Source organism: Petaurus breviceps, unplaced genomic scaffold (assembly GCF_028583685.1).
Source record: "Petaurus breviceps papuanus isolate PSGF00001 unplaced genomic scaffold, PetGlider_PUasm1.0 140, whole genome shotgun sequence".
NCBI lineage: Eukaryota > Metazoa > Chordata > Mammalia > Diprotodontia > Petauridae > Petaurus > Petaurus breviceps.
The window spans coordinates 27,612,656-27,633,021 of record NW_027185698.1 but is presented as its reverse complement, the minus strand read 5'-3'; the positions used below and the strand labels follow the sequence as shown (position 1 = coordinate 27,633,021).

The window sequence follows — 20,366 nt, the reverse complement described above, 5'->3', positions numbered from 1 at the left end:
ATATTTTGTTATGTTTACACCATTCATACATTTCATAATTTAATATATTTATATTTCATAAGAGCTTACAATATAGTCATTGTTATGAAACGAAATATCTTCAAAATGTCAAGTCAGACGGGATTGTTCTTCCATAGATATTTAAATAATAGTACAGTTATTGCATTGATGTAAGGACTCAGACAAAAGTATATTTTTTAAAAATTTAGTGTCACTGACCTGTGTTTTAGAGACATTGTTCTAGAGTTAAATAATGAATGGATAAAAGTATTTCCATTATTTCTACTAATTTAAAAATATTTGAGACTAGTTAATAGTATAGATTAAGTAGCTAAAAAAATTTTTGTATAATATGCTGTTAGTGAAACTGAAATCACTGATGTAATTGATAATTTGACAGCAGTAATACTAATATATTTTCCTTCAAGTATTAGAGAAGTATGTATATACAAAATTTGTGATTTTAAGTAAAATAATTTAAAGTTTAAAATAGCATAATTTTAAATTGTGTCATATTCATAGAAAATGGTTGGATAGCTTAGTTTTCTTGAAAAAGTAAACTGCTGTTTTCAGTGCCTTCTAGTAGTAGGTACTTAATGACTATTTGTTGAATCAAGTCTTACACAAGCACTGAGGGTCCTTTTTCTCTTCTAGGATCGAAGTCGAATGTATGACAGTTTGAACATGCACTCATTGGAAAACTCCCTCATTGATATTATGAGAGCAGAGCATGATCCTCTTAAAGGTAAGTTGTCATAAAATATGTATGACATTGCCAATTTGTAAGAATATTCTTTATAAGAACATAAGCACTTAATAGTTCAAAAGCAACCAAATAAGTTTCATCAAAAACCAACTTTTAAAAATTTCTTTTAAGATTTATAAACATTTATGCAGCCTTATATAAATAAGATAAACCTAAATTCTAGCATCTGTATTGTCCATGATGAGTGGTGTGGGGGAAAGGTGTGGAGGAGAAGGGGACAAAGAGAGGGATTGAGATAAGGACTAGATCTGTGATTTCATTGGCATAGGAAAATCCCAGTGAAGAAACTCTTTATTAATCTAGATCAGCACCTGCTCTGTTAACTTCTAGCTTTGTGAACTCCCTGGGGGCCCTGAGAGGCTGAAGTAGTAATGTAGCTAGTATGTGTGTCTGAGGCAGGACTTGAACTCAGGGCTGCTTGACAATGAGGTCAGCTTTCTATCCACATTGCTTCTAGATCTATTCTGATGCACAGTTAATATATGTAAGTAGTATTTTTATTATTTGGGGAAAATCCTACTCTTAAGAGGTCACCATACATACTCTGAAGGTCAAACAAATGACTTAAAACAGGTTTTTGTAGTGATAGTTACTTTTCTAGAATTCAGTATGTGAAATTAGTATATGAACACATTCAAAATGTATTAGGTCTACCAAATTCTCCCCTCAATCATCTTAATTTCTTTCTCCTGACATGTCATAATGTTTACATGTTTCCTTGTCTTCTATTTTTCATTTTGTTCCTTTCCCATCACAAAAAAAAAGTTTTCATCAAAATTTAAAAGAGAATAGTGGAAGTCAAATAAAACCAGTTTTTTCAGAACCTAGCCTACAGTCTGTATGCTCGTAGCATATTTTCTGTGATATATTAAAATATATTTTGGAGGAAAGAGAGCCCTAAACTTAATTAGAAGGCCTGGCTTGAGGTCCTAGTGCTGCATTTACAATGTTCTTTGAGTCTGCTTCTTTATTTTTAAAAATGAGAATATATACTATTTCTTCACAGTTGTTATGGTAAACCTTACCAACATTATATAAATAGGATCTAGAAGTGGCTGTCATTTAATGTAGAAGTATGAGTCCAGACAATCAATTTTTTTTTTATTTATGAAAGGATTTATGCTAGAGATCAGTATAGGTTTTACCCTAAAGTCTCAATCCAATCTTGGATAGACTCATATTGTCTACCTATTTTCCATATTCTTTATGTCATAGTTTTGATTGCAAAGAGGTTCTTTGCCATCCGATTGCTTTAAGGAGTTCCAGGAGATATGAGTGGCTTTACTTAGACCTGCACCAATGGCAATGCTCTTCGTTTTGATAACTATATTTTTAAGTTTTGTCTCTTAACCACAAATCCTGATTACTCATAGTCCTAGTAGATTATTTTTTTTAATTTACACTTGTTCTGTTTCCATTGTATACTGTATGATAAATGAAAATCAGTCTCCAGAACATTATGTTTGAGAATTTAGAGAACTACTTTTTATCTTTTTAATACTCTACCAAAGAAAGCTCTTGGAATTTCTGATGCAATGTAGAGTCGATCTTATAATTGATAAATGTCAATATTGGATGAGTAAAAAAATTCCTGTTACAACCTTTGGAAATAAAAATGGAGAACATATTTCTTGTTACAAAGCATATGGATTTTTTTTTCAGTCTTTTATGAGAGAAGTAAGGGGTTAGAGCTAAAAAAGAAGAGGTCTTAAAAAGCAGCAGAGTAGAAGAGTTCTTTTTGGAGGGGGAGAAGGGGCCGGATTTGTTAGTAAATTGACAGCCCCAAGAGCAGTTCTCAACAACTTTCATGTAATCTGACCCATAAGTTATTAACCTTTTTTGTGTCATGAGCCCTTGTGGTAGTTGGGTGAATAATTATGTACCACTTCTCAGAATAACAGGGTTTATGTCTTAAATGAAGTTCAGAGAATTTCAAAGGAAATGAATTATATTGAAATGTACTTAGAAAAATATTTCTTAAAGCAAGCTCACAGACTTGAGTTTAAGAACCTTGGTCTAGGGACACTTGTTCTATTCTTAAAAGTTTGAATTGTTGCACTGAATTGTAGGCAGTCTGTCATTAAGTTTCACTCACTGTATGTAGGCTCCTAGTTATATCTGCTTTGAAGCTACTCTTTTTTGCATCTAAATTTGCCCACTATGCATGAGGAACTTTTGACCTAGTTTTAGCCCCCAGCTTAATATCATTTAACTTTCAGTTTTAAGACCAAGATCAACTCCCTCAACATTTATGCCTGAGGTAGAGAAACCAGAATTCTGCAGCACTTTTGAAGCTCTTATTGTCAGTTTTTTAAAGTGCCAAGACGAAGATGTCTTTGCTTGTGAAATTATTTTCTTCAAAAAGATATGATATTCCTCACTTTCTTGCATTGGAAATAGGATTTGTCTATGAAAGTGAAGAAAAAATTTCAAGAATGTGCTTCCAGATTCTAAATAAGAAAAGAGATGCTTCTTATTAGAAATATTTATCTTATATTAAAATAAAGAATTATTTTCCCTCAAAAAAGAAAGATTTTTTCCTCCAGTAAACATTTAAGAAGCTGCAGTGTTTTTACTTCTTCTTTAACCTTTTTGTTCTTCTACCTTAAATGGACATTATTTAACATTGATAAGATTGTTTTGTTTGTCCTTTTTTGAATGAAGTTCACGTTCACCATTCTTATAAAATTTATATTTATTTTAGTCTATTTTTAGCTTACATTTTCACATTGCCTAAATTTCCCCATGTCCTTGCCCACCTTTTCCTTCCAGAATCATCCCATCCATATAACAAAGAATAATTTATATTTACCATTCTTGATTTTAAAAGAACCTGAACTCTGCCCCTTTTCTCTCATTTCACTTTTGTGCTCTTCTTTTAATTTGCCCTCCCCGTCAATATGTTCATTATTAATCAAATATATTTGTATATATGGTGTACATATTCTTCAGCCCAGCTAGAATTTAAGTGTATCCTAAAATAAAACTTGAAAAATCTGAAAGTTTTTTATTGTTGGTAGGATCATCAGTAGTTTTGGAGAAAGTTAAGAAAATGTGATTTAAAGTCAACAAAATAGTTTTATGAAATGCTTTTAATAATCATCTAAATTAAAAAAAATACTTTGAAAAGCCTTATTGTTTTTGTTTATTTTTAGTAGAATGAATGTATCATTAGGCAATTTGTAAATTTGATCAGATAAAGTTCAATTTTAAGTAATTTTCAAGTCTAGCTTTGTTAATTAAATTAGAAATCTCTAAAATAAAGGACAGGATAGCTAGAGAATCTGAATTTAGTTACTAAATTTCTTTATACAACACTGATTTCAGAATTCCCCATCATATTAATTAGTGAAATCATATTATGAAATATGAAATATGCCCTCTTAAAGCATTTAGAAAATTTGAAAAATTAAAAGCAACCAAAACTCACTTCCCATGTACTACTACTGTAGTAAAAAAAAAAAAAAGTCATTGGAATTTTAAGGACGTCTTAAAGTGTCAGTAATGACTAGTTTCTTGTCTTGAGATTTTTTCAGGTCCCTTAACTCCAGCTCAGACATTCCCTCCCACCACGACCTTTCCCCTCCATCCCAGCTTCCTATAAATTTAACACTAAGAAATAGAATAAAGAAGAAAAAGTAAATAAATGAGATTTTTCCTACCTTAGGCAGTTAAGGAGACCTGGATTCAAGTCCAGACATCATTGTCCTAAGATTTATTAGAGATTTTAGATCCACTCTATATGTGCTCTTAACAGGAGATTGTTAAGTACATCCTATCACCACTAAGTTTTTTTGAAATTCCCTTTTTAATTATTATAGTTATAGTTATTACAGCCATCAGTTTACATAAGTCAGAAATAATTAACATTTCCCTTTTGATTTCTTGTTTTTATTTATATTCTGTAAATCAAACACAATCTTTTGTATAATAATAAATCTTAGATGAGTAATTGGGAGAAAATTATTCTTTTCAGTGATACTTTTGTGTTCTAAAAAGAATATAGAGATTGCAGAGAAAGTATTAGATCTGTAGGTTGTAGCTCAAGATTTGTCATTGCTGTAATCTTAAGAAACGTCACCTAAATTTTCCATTTGCTTTTGTTTCTTCATCTGTAAAGTATATAATAAAATTATTGGACAAAGTTATTATGAAGCTTAACTGAAATAATTATATAACTTTTAAAAACCCATGATTTGGTTAGAGGCATTTAGGTGGTTCAGTGTATAGAGTTTCCAGGCCTGGAGTCTGGACCTGTGTTCAAAAGTAGTCTCAGACACTTACTGTGTGATCTTCAGCGAGTCACTTAATCTTTGTTTACCTCAGTTTTATAAATTGTAAAATAACACCTATCTCAATCAATCAGTAAACATTTATTAAGCACTGGTGGTACAAAAGGAGGCAAAAGACACTTTGTTCTCAAGAATTTTACAGTCTAATGGGAAAGACAGCATGAAAACATATACAAAGCAAGCTGTATACAGGACACATAGGAAATAATCGAGGGAAAGCATTGAATTAAGAGAGGTTAAGGTTAAGGTAGGATTTTAGTTGAGACTTAAAGGAAGCCAGAGAAATCAGAAAGCCTTTTGGAAGAGGAGGAGTTATTATCAGGGTCAAATAAGAGAGTAGTTATAAAGCATTAAGTGTAGTGACTGGCACATAGTAAGCACTTAATAAATGCTTATTCTGTTGCCCCTTCCTCCCATGGATACAAATCGCACCCTCAAACACTATTACAGAAAGTGTACAAAAAATGTAAGTCACTTGTTACGAAGTCTCTCTGAACCTCTAGGCTGGTCTTCATATGACTGATTTTCGTCCATTGCCAGTCATGTATTCAAAGTCTTTTCCATCTTGGAGTAGAATTTGCCAGGTTTTGCTTTTATGAGATAGCCTTCAGGAATCCAAGGTCAATTCCACACTACTGTGAGGAATCAGAATAAGATTTAAGTAGAAAAAGAAAAGTGTAGAGCATTTTATAATTACTACATCTTTTTTGGTAGTTCTTCATGTGTCTTCTGGTATTAATTGAAAATGGAATTTAAAAATTAGTATGTTTGTAAATAATTAGGTAGGACATACACCATTCATGGATCAAGTATTAAGGTTGAATTTTATGAAAAGGAAGGTAGGATTGTGTTTTTATTAGACAAAGAAAACTCTTCTGTGTCGAGCCAGGAAAAGCCCAGGTATGAGAACTTTTGGTATTTAATGTCTTTTCATGCCATTACTCTTAGACTTCAGGGGAGTCATACATCATGAATAGAAAATGTGATCATACAGGGTTAAAAATGACCACCCTGCCTCTTGACTCTGAACACATCTATTTAAGAGTAAAACTGATCTAAGCTACATGCCATATTTTCTCCTATTGAGATCCAAGAGGGAGACTAGATAGAAAATAGAATGTCAGATAAACAAGAAGAATCCACCTAAGTTCTTGAGCTTTATAATAGAATGTTGATACAGTATCAAGGAAGAAATATTAGGTGTTTTTATTTGAGGAAACACTGTTTCCTTAGTGCTTTAGAGGGATGAAGACTTCACATTTGTGAGCTCTATTTCACAAGATTTATTTTGGGATTAGTCTTAATTCTGACACAAGTTTATTGTCTGACCTTCATGAATCACCACTCTTACCTTTCCGTATCTGAAAAGTAAGTGTGACTAGACAGATTAGCACTATTAAACCTGAGAACTTCTCTTGTCTGGCTTATGAGGGATGGAATTGGAGTCAGCAAATGTTAATAAACTGGTTTTTGAGGACACTTTTGGAACATGTACTGAGATTGCTAGAGGAAATAATTCAGAAAGAATTATTCAGTCTAATAGTGGGGATTAAGGGTTCTGGCTTTCCTAGTTTTGTTGTTGTTTCAAAGATCTGGAAAAGAACCAAAATAAAGTCTTATTATAAGTGTGAGAATTATCACTTTACTAGACAATTTATTTCTTCCTGTATAAGACATTTTATATCCCTCTTTAGTGGTGTTGTACAGCTCCTGGTTCCCCCGCCTCCAAATCCTCTTCCTATTAACCTCTGACTCTTAGAACCTTAACTTCACTTCAAATTCTACTCCCTGTCTGAAGCCTTTTCCTGAGGCCTCCAGTTGGCAGTAGTATTTCTCCCCACTTGTCTGTTCCATTTACTCCTTTTTCAATTTTTAAACATGTCTCCCCACAGTAGAATGTAAACTCCTTACAGACAAGGATTATGACACTTTTGTAATTGTATCCTGCACGCCTAGCACAATATCAGGCATATAGTAGTACTTAATGAATGTTTTTCCCCTACCCCCACAAATCAGCTTTAAATAGATATAGATCCTAGCTATTCAACAACAGACTGTTGACTAATATGATCAACAGTAGATGAACTGATTTCAGTAGTAGACTAATATGAACTAATGTCATTGCAAGTGTTCTATCGCTAGAAGGTCATCTGCCATCATAGTGTTTGTTGTAGAAGGTGGTGTCAGGTTGAACTGGATCTCTTCCAGTGCTAAGACTTTATGATTCTTCTAAAAATTGTTCCAAATATGGAAAATTAAAAACAATTTTAAGGATAAGTAACAGTATTTTCACAGTAGATAATGTTACTTTAACAAAAGTAAAATTCCGTATCATTGGTATATATAATTGTGTATTTCTTTCTCTTTCTTGGTATGAATTGGTTTGGAGAAGGAAAACACCAAAAAGATAGGCTTCTGTGTGTTAAATGGTCATCAAAGTTGAAAAGAAAAACTTCATCTTTTGATTCTTGAGTCAAAAGGTGCTTGAATTACAAAAGTGTTTATACTTTTGTGAGCACTCAATAAGTTTTAGGGGCAGCTAGGTGGCACAGTGAATAGAGCACCAGCCCTGGAGTGAGGAGGACCTAAGTTCATATCCGGCCCAGACACTTAACAATTATTAGCTGTGTGATCTCGGGCAAGTCACTTAACCCCAATTGCCCTGCCTTCCCCCTCCAAAAAAAAAAAAGGCATTCAGTAAGTTTTAGTACCTGGCAGAGTGCCTATATGAATTAGAAAAAAGTCTTTTTAGAATGTTAACTTATTTGATGTTTCTCAGTTTTTATAGGCGCATGCTTGGCAGTAAGACTTTAATGATACATCTTAATACCAGCTAAGTAAAAAAGAGAAATTTAAGACAAATCTGCAACCAAAAAATTGTCAATTATTTACTGGCAGTAGTAATTTCCATAATCTCAAAATAAGAAAAGCTATTGGCTACTTATTTGCTTTTGAAGTGTATTTTGCTACATACAGATTATGGGTATGTATTCTGGTATTTAATAGTATTTAGGCCTATATGGAGAAAAATACCCATTTGCAAAAAAGAGTCCGTGACTTGAGCAAAATGTGGAGAATCATTTAGTATCAACTGATTTGTCAGTTGATATACTTTTGAGACAGTACTGGCAATGAAAATGACAAATTAACTTTATCTTATTGCTGTTCAATGTTTTCTTCATTGTAATGGTTTTATTCCTATGAGGTATTCACCCTCCAGAACCTAACTTTGATAAAACTGACAGGTAACCAAATTAGTTCTCATAAAGTCAAGAGTTTTATTCTCATTATTTCAAGGTAGAACTAAAATAGAACCCATAAATCCTAGAATTTTAGAACTAAGAGGAATCTTAGACATCACTTAATCTATCCTTTTTCTCATCTCAGGTGACTAAAACCTAGGTCATGAATCCTAGTTGAATATACTTTCTAGTACACCATACTGCCTCCCTTGTAATGGGGGAACTTGCATCAAATGGCTTTATAATTTCCCAGTTTCAGCAGTGCCTTCTGGCCAGTTGCAGTATAAATAGGCATATTTTCACTTGAGCCGTAACAGCATTTTGAACAAAATAATAAAGTCCTAGAAAGTATTTACTTTAGGGCTAAGAAGGCTAGAAAAGTGATTTCCTTCTTTTCTTCCACTCACCCACCTCCTTCAGCCAAAATGAACATTATCAAATATTTATTAGGTATCAAGTGTATATTAGGGATGTGAGATAGTGGGAAATAGAAAAAGTAACTTGATCCTGGCTTCAACAAGTTAATAGTCTAGTAAGGGGGAGATGACATGTACAGAAGTGTTTTCAGAACTCTTTTCTTTTTCCTATTCCATATTGAAGAGAGGGCCTTGCCTCTCAGACTGGCAAAATGGAAAGCTAAGTTGATATTACTATGAATTTGCCTGTTTCTTATTTATACCTTCTAAGCATAAGGAAAGTGTTTTAAATCAAGAGGTCAACTATTGGGCATAGACTAAATCCCACTAGGATGAAAAGTAAGGGATAGTGAGTACGTCCTTCAAAGGATATTACTGTACTCTCATTTGAAAAGCTTAAAAAGATGCTTTACCACTAAGTTAGAACTCGGATTTAAGTTGTCCTGTAGCCAAATAGAAGTGATTTTTGTGGGTTTTTTTTTTTTACTCTTTCCTTTGGGTACATGATCATATTTCTTAATTCCATATTACAACAAATATCCTTTACTGATTTGGATACACCATAAGATAATTTGTCTCCCAGACCACTCATAGTAGTGATATGCATTGTGTACTTTAAAACTCCCCTTATCACAACAATTTTAAATATTATGTAGTTGAGAGTAATATACTACATGCTTTCCTTTTGATCATGATATGATCCTAAAGTAGTTGCTAGGATACACAACAGGTTTTATATTTTAGCAATTTCTTAGGTCTGAATAAGTAGTCTAAAACTGTAAGAGACTTAGAATTTTGTCTTTGAATCATTGGCCAAGTCTTCATGTTATAAGTTCAAGCTTAAAGATTTTTTGCCCTCGCCCACCTCCAACAAGTAAATGCTGGGTAATTATAAGACAACCAAAGTGTTCGACAAAGATGATGAGAAAATACTTGTTTTTACATATTTCAACTTTATTTTACATTGCCTTGTTTTACAAGTGTTCTATTTTCCTACCTCCCTTCGTAAACAAATTAATTTTTCTGTAACATTTGTAGACTAATTTTTTCATATTCTTACTATAGATAATAATTTATCTATAATTTTTCTTGGAACCCCATGGTAGGCTAAATAATTTTTTCCATTCACTCATTACTTTTAAATGCTATTGTTCTTTTTTTTGGTTCGTTTAGATATATGCCATTTTTTTATTCCAGTTGTTTTGTTTTGTTTTTAATTTTGGAAAAGTAGTTCAAGTAGACAAAAGTTCCAAGCTAATTAGGAAGTAAATTGAGTAAAACAGGCATCTTTTGAAAAGAGTCAACTAAAGCATTGGCAATATTTCTGAATTACAGGAAACAAAGTAGCTTTATTTTGTTGGTGTTACTCCTAAAGCACATTGTGATATTGTAATTTGAGTTTTAAAATGAGAATTTTCTTTAACTCTGATCAAAGAAATTTCTAGCTAATAGACTTCAAATTAAATACTTGTTTTTTAGTTCTCAGGAAAGCTATTTTAAAAGATTCATTACTCATTTATTTCCTTAGTATCTCTTACTTAGTATTTCTTCCTCCCTCCAAAGGTCGCTTGAGCTATCCTCATCCAGGGACTGACAATCTTTTGATGTTAAATGGTAAGTGATATAAACATTTATAATTCTAATTGGATCATCTAAATACTAGTGTTTCTAAGACTCTTCTTGCTAAGGTATCTTGAACATTTGATAGAAGATAGTATTACTTTATGAGAAACAGAAGCAGAAATTCTGTTTCTCATAGAATTTGGACAGAACTGTAGAAGTTTAGGTATAAATATGGCTAGCAAAAGTGATAATTTTATTTTTAATATATTTTTGGCTGTATTCAGGCAAGGTACATTGGTATTTTTGAGGACAGTACAGTTCTGTTAGCATTCCCTTGGACTAAAAAGCCTACATGATTATATTTTAATGCATGCCTTTTCTCCTCACCATGATTTGGAACTCTTTAAGGTCAGGGGTATAATTTGTACTCTCTTACTCCCAACTCCCCCGCCTCCCAACACCTATCTTAAGTGTCTTACATATAGCAGATACCCAGTTTGTATCTACTAGCTAGTTGATTTGGTAATATTTATCAGACATGAAAAAAAATTAAAAGTCTTTTGTTGAAGTTGTTCTAATATATGAAGCATTCATCATATTATTTAGTATGTATTCAAAGACACATATATGCTTAATAATTAGTTGTAAGAATGTAATGGAATATAGAGATCAGAATATGGATGTACATTCTAAAATGACAATTCTGAAAAAAAGGATAAACTTTTCACAAGGAGAAAAGACAGTGATCCAAGTGGAAATTATTTTGAGAATTTCAACTATTACAGCTATCCTAAGACTTTAGTTTCTTCCTATTAAAAATGTCATAAAATAGGAATGGACTGAGCATCAAAAGCAAAGAATTAATCTTTATTAGCTAGACCTGTAGAAATAAGGAATGAATGAAGCAGAGGCATGGAGCTACTGTATGATCTAAATCAAGAGATGCTATATAAGTCTTTTGAAGAGAGAGAAAGTGGTAGAACAGGAGTTAATTGAAAGACTGATTGGGGGAGCAACTCTAAGCAGATGGGGGAATCATTTTAAAGGTCATGTTGTTGCAGTTCATCAGTCACTCAGATGTTTGTGCCTAGAGCCAATGGGATTATATGATATAGTATTCAAGGAGGTGGACTACTCTTAGAATTCATCTATTTATTTGCATATACTTACAGAGTTAGAATTCACCAGAAATGGCGAAAGCTGCATATTGCGCTCTCCAACCCTTTTCCACTCATGGGGAAAAATAAAAGCATACTTTCCCCAAGTAATTTGTCATATAGTAGCATGGGTCCAGAACTCTACAACCTTGACTTGAAAAGCAGAGTGTTATATTTTAAAAGGATGTTTTGTTGGGAGATTTTTGGTAGGGACAAGTTTAGAATAGCTTTAAAATGGTAGGTTTCACTTAACTGCTGCAGTTTTGGGATTATAAAATAGTTGTGTTATCATGAGACTGAGCAATAATTTCTCTCTTAAATTTCTGCATTCCTTCTTAAGCCCTTTGTAGTATTCAAATGCTTCAAGATATATGATTCAGATTTTTATTTTGACTTTTAAGCAAAAGATTACATTTTATAATATTAAATATCATTAATTAGCATGCTTTTTTGAAGGAAAAGTACCTACAGAATGTTTTTTATATGATTCATAGATGTTGTTAGTCCACTGACAAAAAATATATCAGTTTTTAACAAACCAACATGATCATAAATGTGCATTGAAATATAAAATATTTGACTAGTATATACATTTTTTAATTTAAAAGTAGTAATTGCATTACTTTTTAAAAGCTTTCCTTTTTTGGTAATATTAAATATAATTGCTAACAATAAATACAATAAAAAAACTCCTAAGTGGTGATTTTTCTAATAGTTACAAACATTTGTAAATAAGTTTGACATGGTGTGACGTGTCCTGAACTAGGATCATTAGGATTTTACCACATGTTTTAGTAAGCCCTCTGAAAATGTATTTTTATTAGTATCTTGTTTTTATCTCACCTGAATTTCCCTTTCTTTCATCACTTCCCCTTCTCCCTTATAGCAAAGAAATTTTTTTTAGTTAAACTTCTAAACAAGATGTACCTCTTAAGGACCATCTTTCTTTCCCAGTGATACTCTCTGTAGCCTTTAAATATCTTCCTGCCACTTGTTTTGAGCAGGCAAACCTTGTGTCCATTTATAAACAAGTGTGCAAGCCTAGAAATGTTAGATCTCTTTAAACTTATAAAATAAATGCTAAAAAGTGGGACATCAAAATTCAGAGTAAGGAAGTAAAATTCTCCTGTTTTAATAGAAATCAGTTCTAAAGGCTGGTATAGCAGTAATCAGGAAATGTAATAATCTTGGCAGACTGGGGGGAAGAGAAGGTTAAACAGCAAGTATATGAAATTTGGAAGTCAAGACATCAGGGTTATTGAGAGAAGTAAAGAAGTCAAGGAAAGGACCTAGAAGAGGTTGGGAGATAAATTTTTTAAGTTTTTGAGTCCATATGTGATTATTTTCATTATTTGCTTCAAAATAAAGAGAATAAGTGGTATTTGTACTATATTCTGTCTGTAATAGTAGACATGATATGTTGACTTAAAAAAAGTGGCACTTAATGTACATAGAAATATTACGTATTAACTGCATTCTTAAAATATATACCCAGTGAGTCACCAATCTCTAAATTTATAAATTTCTTTTAAAAATAAAAATTGTATTACATGTATTGAATTAAAATAAATAACGAGGCTAGAGGCTTGAAGCTTATCTAAATTAATATAATTAAAAAGCTGTATATTGCTGACTTGAACACTCAGTTTTTATTGTATTAAAAGATAAAGAGATCTAGAAATGATGTCCCAGGAGGAGTGATTGAAAGAGCTTAAGAAAAGAAGAGAAAGGCAACACATTGTAGCTATCTTCAGATGTCTAAAATTTTTTCATAAATGAAGGATATAGTTAGACATTATATGTTGTTCTGGAAGATCACACTAGGACCAGTGGTTATAAATTACCCAGGTAAAGATTTCAGCCTAACATAATGGAAAAACTTTACAAGAAACAGAACTTTCTAACATTGGAGTGGGCTGTTTCATTAAGAAATAAATTTTCCCTTCTTTGGAGTAGAGGGTCAGAAATGCTTTGGAAGTGGATTCTTGTCGAATGGGGGATTGAGCACAGGCTTTGTAATGAGGAGACCTGAGTTCAGATTCTGGTTCAGAATAATCACCTGGATATCAAAAAGGAAATGGCTTAGCTGTAGGGCCTCACTGATCCAATAGGGAAAATAATTCTCCTGATATCTATTTCATAGGGTTGTTGTAAGAAAAGCACCTTTTTAAACCCTAAAGCATGATCGATTACTGCACTTAATTCTAGCTCAGAAATTCTGGTTCCATATCCAGAATAAATTGAATACTTAAACGTTGTTTTTGTTTTTAATATCTGTATGCTGAAAGCTTGAGTGACTGTGAAGTTAAATGATGGCTAAGAGTTATTCTCTTGAACTTCATGGGAAGGATATTTGGTATCACTTCACCCTTTAATTCTTATTTCTCATAGGAATAAACAATATGCTCTCAAAAATCCAAAATGGTTGATGATCATGCATGTGTGTGTAAAATACCATTCCATAGGGTAATTTAGGCAGTTCAGAAATATGCTGGCTTCAAAAGAATCATGTTTTAGAACCAGAAGGAATCTTAGAGATCATTTAGTCTAGCTTCAAAGAGCCTTGAAGGCTCAAAAACATAAGTGACTTTTTTTTTTTGTAAAGACCACATAAGTAGCAGTATCACATCTAAACTGGTGTTCTTTGTTTCCACAATTTTTGCCTTTGGTTGAAGAAGTCTGATTGAAAATTTCCAGTGATAATCTAGAAAGTTGGTAACTGGCATGTTATTGGTAAGAACTGACTTGGACTTATTTGCAAGACAAATCAGAAGAAAAAAAATAGTATTTTGTAAATGAGAGAATTAACCCAAGTTAGAAGGAGGAGTACTTATTTAAATTGTCTGTAGTAATATTTACAAAGTGCTTTCTTGCACAGTTCCTGGCATTTAATGGACACTTAATAATTGCTTGTTCCCTTCCCTCCATACGTTAGCTTTTAAATCTGATTATAACAACCTTGAAAATAGTAAATAATTGGTATAGTTATTATTTTTCTTAAGTAAAAGACTTTAGTTATAACTACTTCCTGCCTAGTAAGACCTGAATGTCCTGTGTCTTTCCTCTGACATATATTAGATATGTGACCATGCTCACTTCTCATTACCCTGGAGTAACTTTTAAACTACAAGTTGAAAATGATCCCTGGAGGGAATTTATATACAGGGAATTTCATACTTAGAGAAAAATCAGTTCTAAAGGAAAGTAAAAGGGAAATGAACAGTGGAATAGTAATTAAAATTTGTTTTTTGGTTTAAATCACATATAGTAAATGTTCAGCTTAATTCTGCAATCCTTAGGGACCTTGCAGCAGGTTTTATTTTTGTTAGGTTAATGATTATTTTCTGAAATTGCATGGACTATTTTCATAACCTGCTTCAGTACACTTATTATTTACCTTGACAGCTATACATACACAGTGATGCACAATGATATCAATCTTTACTTCTCAAGAATCTACCAGAGAACTGAGACACAGTGCCTTTCTGCTCCCAACCACCCTCACAGCTCCAGTCCCTTCCCAACTTCCCCTCAAAAAAGCCTTGCAGTAATGCGCTAAATTCAGGTATTTTACTAACAGCAGCCTTTTAGGCCCTCATTCCAAAGTGTATGCACTCAATCAGTGTTACTTCCCAAGCTACAGCAAATTAGAGGCAACAACTAGTAGGATAAGAAAAGGGTGGGGAACAAGCACCAAACTACTGCCGTGTTTCAGGCCCTGTAATACGCACTTTACAGGTATTATCTGTGATCCTTAGAGCAACCCGGTGAAGTGGATGCTATTCTTGTCCCCATTTTACACACAAGGAAACTGGAGCAAATCAAGGTGAAATGACTTTCCTAGGATAACACAGATTCTAAGTGGTAGAGGCCAAGTTTGAACTCACAGCTTCCCAACTCAGGGCCCAGAGCTCTATCCATGTATCACCTGATAGCATTCTAATCTTAAAGGCTCTAGGTAGAAGTCTAGAACAGTCCAGGGGCCTTCCTTCTCTCCCCTTGCTGACTTTTTGTTCTGTAAAGCCAGTGGTTTACCAGTGTCCAGGGGCTCTCTACCTGGCCCCTACCCAGGTTAGAAAAAAGGCTGATTCTTCCAGCCTTTTACCCTCTAACAATCTGATGTCTTATCAGTCACCATCCCAGAACTTCTCCTGCCCAGTTTTATGCAGAAATTGCCCAGTAACTTGATAAAGTATCCCGTAGATTTGTTGCTGAATTAGGAAACCAACATAAAAGTAAGCTTTTTGTTCAGGAGTCTGCATGGTAAAGTGAAAAGAGCTTTGTAAGAGGAGTCTAAGACACCTCACTACCCAAGTTAGTTGTGTGACCACAATTTAATCTTGTTTATCCTTACTTTCTTCATCTGAAAAATGAAGATAGTATCTTTCATGCCTACCTGACTCAAAAAAAGCTGTTCAAAAGAATAAATGAGTTGATTTGTGTGAAGGTGCTGGATGATACCATATAGATATAAATTATTACTTTGTCTTTCATCTGATGATTATTTTACATGAGATATAGTAGCAGGGCTTAGGCTATAGCTGGCTGGCCTTAAAGCTAGAAAATACTGCTTTTGAATACCCTTCATAAGTCATTTAACTTCTTGGGCCTGTGTAACTTTATCTCCATTGGTAGTCTCTATCTCTATTGGTAAAGTCTCATCACTGGAAGTTTCCTATATGAAATCACAGGCCCAAGCAATTGGTTTTGATATTCCTCTTTTTTGAAGAAATAATTGATTATAATTGAAATGTTAAATGCTAGTTTTGGTGATCAGGCTATTTTTTAATTCTCAAGAAATCAGTGCTATCTTATATTCTTACCTCATGAAATTGTTTCTTTATATTAAAAGTCTGAAATCAAGGATTAAAACAGCTGTTTACATTCTGTAAGAGAATGTGTGTTGGTTCACATGAGAATATTCTGTTGACCTTGTATTTTAACATAATTTGTCATTTTTGTAAAGAACATTTTTGGAGAACTTTTATCTGATTTTTACTTTCTGTTTAACCAGTAGCAAAATCTGTCCCTGAACCCTGAAAACTAAAGATGGAGAAAATTTTGATTTTAATAGTATTCTTTAATTTGTTGCATTGACTTCATACAGTGTTCCCTAGTATAAGAATATTTTATTTACACCCATTTTTTTTTGTTATCCACAAGGAATCTTTGTTTAAAATATCTGGTGGGTAATTTTCAACCATTACATTTATTTTGGGAGGGAGGGGATTCAGTTTTATTTTCAGTTTCATATTTTCTCCTTCCCCCACTCACTGAGAAAGCAAGAAAAACAAAGCCCATTGTAAATATATTCATACAAAGCAAATTCCCTTAGCCAGTGTTTTCTGTAGAAAAGAAAGATAAAAGATTTCAGCATCTGTAATTGTAATACCTTGCAAGAAATTGTACAAAATGCTGCAGAAATTGGAATATCTCCTTAAAAAAAAAATAGGGCCTAAGTGGTTACATGCACTTTTGTACATACCTCTTTGGTATCCACAAGAATGGTATCCACCATGCTTATATAATCACATAGGATTGATCAAATGTAACTGCCTTTTTACTTACTTTTTCCCCCATTCATAGATTGTGCTGATCCTTTACAGTAAAAGTTCTTAGAATCTGTGAACTTGTGGGGGTGGGGGGTGTTTTATTTTGATAACTATTTCAGTGTGCTTGGTTTTCTTTGTAATTGTATATTTTTTATGACTTTTAAAACATTCTGAGGAGTCCATAGGCTTCCCCAGGCTGCTAAAGGGGATCCTTGCCTCCTCCAGAGACTCATGGTCAGTTTATGCATGGGAATATGTCCTCATTTATACTATGTTAAGCTTTCAGGCTCCAGTCTCACAAACAGCTAGAGTCATAGAGGCCATGTAGATAACACAATTCTTGAAATTATATATATATATATATATATATATATGTATATATATAGGTATATATATACATATATATATATATATATGTATATATATAGGTATATACCAGCTTTTGATCAGTCTCATTGTAAACAGTTATATTATTTTTCACTTACATCATAGGATCCCTGATTTTCATTAATGTAGATGATTACTCCAGTGATAAAAGTTGCAGCTCCTTCATGCCTTGGATGGTCTTTGAACTGCTGAAACAACAAAAAAAAATACATCACTTAGTGATCACCCTTATGATGATATTTATTATATACCTATTTTATTATTATAGGTATATCAATATATACCTATTTTATCAGATAAAAGACTTATTCAGAAACTAAGAACTTAATTCAGGGTGTTCTCACTTTTTAGGAAAATGGTATCCAGAATTTATTTTTAATTGGAAGTTTTCAGTCTACTCTCCAGTTGACTTAAAAAAAGAAAGAAAAAGGAAATTTAGGGTGTGACTTACTAATCATTACTAAATATTGTAACTCTTGGAAAAAAAAGTAGCTCTAATTTCAGAAACCCACATAGTTTTGTTTTTTCTCTTATCACAAATATTTTTACATGTGGGCATGTTTAGTTCTGACATTTTACAATTTGTCCTTTGTTTACATGCAGCGAGGAGTTATGGGCGAAGACGAGGTAATTCACTTACATTTGCTATAGTATAATTACTTCTCCTTGGACTTCTGCTGATTAGTGTTGTGATTATTTCTCTCTAGTTTGTTTGGTTTTTTAAAACCTAGATGTGTTATACCTACAAGGTATGGCAGTTTCACAGAAGATTTCACAATTGATTTGGGTACAAATTTCCGTATTTGAATCCTAAATCTTTAGCTTATTAATACATAGTAATACCAATTACAATTAATGGATAATATATTTTCAAGTTTATATTAGTTTCTCTTCACTGTGTTCATGTAGTTGTTGAATCTTTTAAATATAGCTTCTGTTTACAGCTTAAATTGAAGGAATCAGCTTTAATGATAATACTGGTAAACGTAATACATGATTGTCCTCATATACCCTTGTCTGACTCTATATAATTGCATTTTTTTTCTCTGAATAGTTCACAGTTTTAGATTATTTCAAAGTTGAATTAATAGATGCCCAGTAGACCATTGGTAAACCTATTTTACAAAAAGATTATATTGATCGTTACTTTGGTTATTTGAATTCTTGACCTCTTAGGTTTTGTCTCTTAATATGCAGGGAATATCAATGGGGGAAAGAATCCTAAAAATTGAGCACTGAAGTACTGTTAGACTAACAAGCAATCAGCATTTGGTTGTCTATAATTTGTGCTCTCTTTCCTGGATAATAAGAGAGCAACAGAAGTGACCTAAATAAGCTTATGGGTCATAATGATAATTTTGTAGAGGTAGTAGAGCCCTAATTATCCCAGGACTAATTTCTCATTCTTGAGCTCCAATTTCATGAAATGCTTAACTGAACTTTTTACATTTTTCATTTTACACACAAAAGAAATCTAAGGATGCAAACTAAGATTTGGAGGGACTTTTAAGAAGGTCATATCTCACAGCAAATTCAGAACCTCACAACCAAGGATAAACTGTTAGTGCTCATGTATAAATGTATAGGTTGACTTAGTTAATTATGCTATTCTATGCTCTTATTCCTGGTGGTGGTTTTAAAATGGAAAAAAAAAAGCTTTCCTTCCCTTTTACAATTTGCAAATAATTTCAGAACTATATTGCAACTTTAACATGTTATTAAGTACACATTTTCCTCTCCTGAGATAGTTCTTTACATGAAATTATTAATACTGAGTTTGCAGTTTGCCAGTAGAATGTGCCAAATTGATTTCCTTATGGTCACATGAGTTTGATAACCAGGACTGGAAAGATTCCTCTTGATTCCTGTATAAACCATTGATTTTTATGGTCTTAATGTTGTACCTACTGACGAGTAACTGGTGAACAATTCTTTGAACCCACATCTTCTGACTCTTAGTCCACTGTTCTTTCCACAATGTGACATTGTCGTTATATATTTTCTCTGAATTTATTTTTATCTTTTAATAAATTATCTTTAACACACCAAGACATCATTCAACAGCCATACGTTAGGTACTTTCACTGTGCTTGCTTATCCTGGGGTGAGAAAAAGGTCTTAGGATTTAGAGCCAAAGGGAACTTTTATAGATCATCATTAAGATATGATTTCTTTTCTTTGTATAGTTTGTATTTTGGGAATAGTGGAGAGCATGGCCAGGAGAAGAGGGATGTTAGATAATCAGATATGTAATATACAATGATTATACTATAGAAGGAGTCGTTTATTTTGCTAGCTTTCCCTCACATTCACAGCCTTAATCAAAGCCAAGTTCCTAAGAATAATCCTTTACAATTATTTCTATTATTGACACATTATTTTATGTCTTATCCTCCTGTTCATGATTTCTGACCCCAATTACTGAAGTGCCCTGCCCCATGCTTTGTTGCTTTCTTTTGGCTGTTAGATAAAGCCATGATAACTGGGTTACTGCTTTTTTCCTTAAGGTTTCCTATCAGTCAGTCAGTGAACAGGTATTCAGCACTTACTATGTGCCAAGCACTAGGTGCTGAGGGAGCACAAATGCAAAAAATGAAGCAATCCTCATGTGCAAATGCAACCTTCCAGTTGAGGAGACAAATATGTATAAAGTCATGCATGTATACACACATGTACACACAAATACAAATATTTAAAGATTTGTGTGGGAGGTAGTAGGGCAATAGCAGTTGGGAAGATCAGTAAAGATTTCATGCTGAAGATAATACTTGAGATGCATCTTTAAAAAAAGAGAGGTCTTTATCCAGGAGGCAGTATAAAGGCACTAGAGTTTGAGTAGGGAAATTATATGATCTTATTTGTGTTTAAGGAAAATTAGTTTGGCAACAGTATGCAGAGGAGGTAGAGTGCTAAGAGACTTGAATCTGGGAGACCATTTAGGAGGTTATTACAAAAATCAGATAAGAGGTGAAAAGGACCTGAGCTAAAGCA

The 20,366-nt window shown here is 33.0% G+C and overlaps 1 protein-coding gene across 12 annotated transcripts in view; it reads left to right on the top strand.

The window, feature by feature from the left end:
• Positions 1-20,366, top strand: part of CPEB2 (cytoplasmic polyadenylation element binding protein 2) — a 79,251-nt gene that overhangs the window by 22,145 nt on the left and 36,740 nt on the right. For 7 of the 12 annotated variants that reach the window (XM_069069573.1, XM_069069548.1, XM_069069565.1 and 4 more), the window contains 3 exons: positions 655-745; positions 10,280-10,330; positions 17,979-18,002. In XM_069069573.1, the coding sequence (XP_068925674.1) occupies positions 655-745; positions 10,280-10,330; positions 17,979-18,002 (166 nt within the window). The remainder of the gene's footprint in view (positions 1-654; positions 746-10,279; positions 10,331-17,978; positions 18,003-20,366) is intronic. The other 5 variants (XM_069069588.1, XM_069069557.1, XM_069069580.1 and 2 more) reach the window with 2 other exon arrangements.